The sequence below is a fragment of the Cyprinodon variegatus genome, unplaced genomic scaffold (genome assembly GCF_000732505.1).
Source record: "Cyprinodon variegatus isolate N-32 unplaced genomic scaffold, C_variegatus-1.0 Scaffold1060, whole genome shotgun sequence".
Lineage (NCBI taxonomy): Eukaryota > Metazoa > Chordata > Actinopteri > Cyprinodontiformes > Cyprinodontidae > Cyprinodon > Cyprinodon variegatus.
The window spans coordinates 130,099-135,615 of record NW_015151513.1 but is presented as its reverse complement, the minus strand read 5'-3'; the positions used below and the strand labels follow the sequence as shown (position 1 = coordinate 135,615).

The 5,517-nt window shown below is 46.5% G+C and overlaps 1 protein-coding gene across 1 annotated transcript in view; it reads left to right on the top strand.

Moving 5' to 3' along the window:
- dcc (DCC netrin 1 receptor) overlaps positions 1 to 5,517 on the top strand; it is a 66,439-nt gene that overhangs the window by 50,167 nt on the left and 10,755 nt on the right. Inside the window, exon 13 of the mRNA XM_015399949.1 lies at positions 628 to 930. Within this exon, the coding sequence (XP_015255435.1) occupies positions 628 to 930 (303 nt within the window). The remainder of the gene's footprint in view (positions 1 to 627; positions 931 to 5,517) is intronic.

Genomic DNA, 5,517 nt, shown 5'->3' with positions numbered 1-5,517 from the left:
TGGTTTAACTCTGGTGGTTTAACTCTGATGGTTTAACTCTGGTGGTTTAACTCTGGTGGTTTAACTCGGATGGTTTAACTGATGGTTTAAATCTGACGGTTTAACTCTGGTGGTTTAACATATGGTTTAACTTGGATGGTTTAACTCAGATGGTTTAACGGATAGTTTCAACCAATCAGGGTTGATGTGGCGCGTCCAGCAGCTGCTGCTTGTGAACATTTGAGCAAAGTTTCCGGGGGGAAATTAGGAAGTGCCAAAGCGGTACATCCTAAAAACCAATCGTACAGTTGCTAGTATTTTTATTAAAGGCCGTAAAATACTCGCTTATACGCAGTGCTAGCTAACAGCCTACTGCTGAAAGATTTCAGTGTGGGTAGAGCAGATATTTGATAACCAGAAGCGGCTCCCCAAAGATTTCTAAGGTCCTAAACATGAACTAGGCTGCAGTCTTTGAAGCAGAGTTCAGATTTTCTTCATTTATTATTCATATTTTCAGGCTTAAAGAAAGTCCAGAGTTTTCCCGTCTTTAAGGACGGACGGTTTTCTTCTTGCTGTCAGGGCGAACTCTTCAGGGATTCTCTGGGATTCCCACTAATTGGACTTTTCTGTTTCCATCCTTCCTCTCAGCGATGCCCTCAGACTCCTCCACCGCTCCTCTGCTTCAGCAGCAGCCTCCACCCCAGCCGGCCGCCCCCCTCCTGCCTGGCTGCGCTGCTCCTGCCTCGGAGCACGTTCCCCCCGTCGGCCCCGTCCCCGGGGCCCCCGCCGCCCCGGGCTCCTCAGAGGAGGCGCAGACAGGCGGGGGGCGGACCATCCCCACGGCCTGCGTTCGGCCGACCCACCCGCTGCGGAGCTTCACCAACCCGCTGCTGCCACCGCCGATGGGGACCATCGACCCAAAGGTTTACTCCTCCATGCTGCCACAGTCCGGTGAGTAACCCCCCCCCCCACACACACACACACACCCCTAAGGCCCTTGGTCTCAGATGCCCCCCCTCCCTTCTGACTGTGGAGTTTGATCAGAATCTCCATTAATCAAATGTTTGATAATATTCTGGTTTCCTAAAGTTTTTATTTTCTGTAAACATAAATCACCAAAATGAAAGCTGTGAGAAATCGATGAGTTCATGAGCGACAGACGTGTTGGAGTTCCACCGCCGTCATGGAGGAGGAAGGGAGAGGGAGGGAAGGTGGAGATGATAGAGAAGGTGGAGTCGCTCCCAGAACAACCAGTGTGATCCAGCCATGAAGCTCCCAGGCTGAAGGGAAACACGCGGCGTTCCCATCCAGGGTTGATGAGGATCAGACCGGATCAAAACGCTTTAGAGCTCCAACAGTTTGTCTCCTCTGATTCTAACTGTTTGTTAAAATGCAGGATGATGCAACATGAGGGTAAACTTTTAAAAACAAGCAGACAGAAAAAAAACCCAGCTTTAAAACATCTGAGATTTCAGTTTAAATGGATCTTCTGCTCCTTAAATGATAAACCGACTGGACTCTGATCACTTTAATAAAAACTGGAACCTTTTTAATGAAAATGAAACATTTCTTCCTGAGAAAATGGTTGTGGCTGTGATGTAGCAGCTCTCCTGGCTGGATGCTGCAGCCTGAGGCGCTGTTTGTTTGGATACGTTTAATAAAGCGTAAGTGTCCCTGACATTAGCCAGAGGGACGGAGCTGACCTGTCTGTCTCTGCTCGTGTCCTCAGAGCTGAAACCAGACGGTAAATCTAACAAACAGCCCGGCTGGTAGGGTCAGAGCAGCTCTCCCATGTGATGGTGGAACGGCTGGTTGATCTTTTTGACCAGAATCTTCTACGGTGGCTTAAAGGGCTCTCTGCCGCCATTCTCTGCTCTAACCTACAGCTTTTATTAAAGCGGGTCTGTGTGGACTAGCTCTAGAGTTCAGGGCTGTCCAGGAGAATTCTGTCCCTCCGCTGAATCTATCAAAGCAAACAGGAATTAATTAAAAAGCAGAACAGATGACAGATTTCACTTCGGTTTATCTGATGCTAGGAGACTTTTCTTCCTCCAGAAGCTCAGATTAAATCCCTGATTTCTGCCTGACAGGTTTGTTCCTTTGCTCAAACCGCTTTACAGGCTTTCATTAAAACATCAAACTTCCAGCTGGAAGTCTGACTGAGAGCCGATAAATGAGCTTTAGTTCAGGAAATATTTATATCAGGGATTAATTATAATCTAAACAGCGGATGATGGAGTTTTAGGTTTAAACGCTTTTAACTCAGATTAGCTGCTAGCTTAAAAGAAGTTCTAAGCTAAACCTTGTGTCACAACCCGACCCGTCCCAGAAACCCGATCCGTCCCAGTAACCTGACCCGTCCCAGAAACCCGATCCGTCCCAGAAACCCGATCCCATCCCAGAAACCTGATCCGTCCCAGAAACCCGATCCCGTCCCAGAAACCCGACCCGTCCCAGTAACCCGATCCCGTCTCAGAAACCCGATCCGTCCCAGAAACCCGATCCCGTCCCAGAAACCCGACCCGTCTCAGAAACCCGATCCGTCTCAGAAACCCGATCCGTCTCAGAAACCCGATCCGTCCCAGAAACCCGACCCGTCCCAGAAACCCGACCCGTCCTGCACCATCAGGTCCTCTGATTGGCTGATGGTTGGATCCATGTAGCTGTGGACTAGCTGCCCTTCAGTGGTTAGTTTTCTTTGTTAGACGTTAGCCGATGTTCTGATTGTGGTTAATTATTATCTGGACTCAGATTAGCTATTAGCATGTTTCAACTTTGTTAGAAAAATTCAGTCATTTTTAGCTTTTGCCGTTTTGTTAGCTTTTAAATTTACTTTGAGTAATAGCTTTAGCATAGTAGCCTTTAGCATGGTTCTAATTATCAATTAGCTGTTAGCATAGCAGTGTATTCTGAGTAAGTGGTGAAAGCAGACAGTTGGACTCTGCTGATCGTTTGAGGCAGAAGCATCATTGGAAGCAAAATGTCGCCAAACATTATAAGTTAAACTGGAATTAGTTTTTTTATAGGATAAATCTATTAAGCCAGGTGTGTCCAAAGTGGGGCCCAGGGGCCATTAGCGGCCCCTTGGGTTTGGACTCAGCTGCTTTATTTGTACGTGTCTGCCACTAGGGGGCAGTAAACCTTCAGCCTGCAGGTTTTTACATTCTTTCCTCGTAGTGTTTTGCAGCATAAGGAAGCCTAGAGAGGGAAACCCGACAGCAGGCTGTTATGGTGCGTCTGTGTTTACTGGTTCTGTGTTGCTGAGCGCCTCCTTTGTGTGCGTCTGGGGGTGGATGTGTGTTTTTCCATTATTGCTCTGTTTACATGCCCAGGTGGCCTCAGATTATCATTGATTTTTAGCTCCTGGAAACCTTTCACTCAGAGACTGTAGGCCTGAGGCGACAGCAGCCAGAGAGTCTCCTCTCACCTCCATCAAGGCCTCTCCTCCCTCCGTCTCCCTCATTATCGCCTCCAGGGCTGCAAAACACAACAAAACAAACTCCAGACATTTAAAGAATGGAGCTGGACTCTGGTTGCTCTGGGTTGTGAGTCTGAATGAGTCCCTCTGTGGGAAGAATGAGACGTTTTCAGGTGTTAACGGCCTGTTTCTCCACAGAGAATAGAATTAAAGACGAACCGGGACAGAGTAAACATTAATACTTAGTAAAACCAGACAGGATAGAGGATAATCGGGTTCTATCCTCAGCAGCGGCACAGGCATTGGAAGAACGGGCACCTTCTGCGTGGCGTGGAGCCGCCAGCAGCCAAACAGCGCCACCTTGGTGTCACTTCAATAGATAACAGTTTAAAATCCACTCATTTAAAGCCCAAAACATCCAGAATATCTTTAAGGTTATTACGTTTATATGACTATTTGCAGATTAACTAAGATTTACATTTAAAATATAAAAAAACAAACATCTTATTTTGAGTGCATAATATCTAATAATTAAATAGTTTAAAATAAACATTTCATGTTTAACAGAGAAAAGGAAAGCGGTTTGCTGCGGTTGTCATAATAAAGTCAAATAGATGTGATCAGTGAGTCCCTGACAGCAACGTAACAGTAAATCAATAATTACGTCTATGAGACGCTTTAAATTCTATTTTATTCTAATTTAATCAAATAGTTTTATTGTTAGGTCTCAGCAGAGGCCTTTAAACACATTCTGCTGTGAACTAACTGGTTGGTGAAGGAGGTTTACCTGGACGGTTACCTGGTCCATCACTAGGGCAACGCTCTGTGGAGGCGGAGCTTCACGTCTCATGGAGCAAAATAATAAAAATACAGACTTTTAAAAATTATAAATTCGTTCCAAAGGCTAAAAAAAGTAAAAAACAAAGATTATCTCAGGAGGGAACTTTTTTTTCCAGAGGGGAACAGTTCAGGTGCTCCAGCTGTTCTAATGCAGTAATTTGACAAAGCAGGTCAGGATGTGAAATACTGCCACCTGGTGGTTTTTGTATGTTCCGTTTTGTTCAGTTCAATAAAGTTAAGTGAAAACTCAACACTAGCTCCACCTAGTGTCCATCTGTGCACATCGCTGATCCTCAGGGAATTAGAAAAGCTGGATGAACCATAGAAATACTAAACTGAACAGGTATTTAAATGGATGTTTATTGATTAATGAATCATCATCTGTAGAGTGAAGGTTGGTTTTTAACTGTGACCTTTGACCTCAGCCAGCTGGTCGGTCAGACCAGGAAGTCCTTGGTTCTCAGATAGACTCCACCAGCAGAATGAGGCGTGAGTCACCTGATCTGAACGAGCGGCCGAAGGCTCCGAGGTGTTAACGGACTGTCCGAGTCCATGTCCGATTCTGAGCAGCGATGCGGCTGGAGGCGGACTGGGCGGACTGGGAGGACTGGGATGGATGCTTTTAGCTTCATTCCCTGCAGGAGGTGACTTTAAAATGACAGAGCAGGTTTTATGGGACCTTTTCACGCTGGCTTCATCCTTTAGACCCAAACTTTTTTCTGTCCTGGGTCACCTGCTGTAAAGAAGGACGCTTCGTCTGTGCATCATCAGCCAGAACCTCATGGTGGTCTACAGAGGAACCATGACTAAAGCCCAGAGGGCCATGGGACCTCCATGGATCAGTCCTGAACCTCCTCTGACTGCTGATCTCCACACAGTCTGGAGATCTTCTGGTTTCTAACAGGAAGGTCCAGAAGAGTCATTTTCAGCCTGGAGAGAACATCTCAACAACGACACGGTTCTCTCTGAACAATGGGGAACACCTGGGATGGTCTGCAGGCTCCTCCCCTCTGGTCAGTTTGTTTTTGTGGAGAAGGAGGTGCTGGTTTTCCTCTGACCTGCAGCGCCTCCTCCTGATTGGTGGCTGATCAATCTTTGTTGTCAGCCATAGATACCTTCTGTCATGGTTATTAGAATGAGCCCAAATTAAAATATTTCAGCAGAGTCCAGAACGGAGCGGGTCGTCTTCTTCTCCTAAGGATGATCTAGTTTCAGGAGGCGGAGCTGCGAGGGGAGCTCCTATTGGTCGGATGAACAAACTGCAGAAAATGAAAAATAGG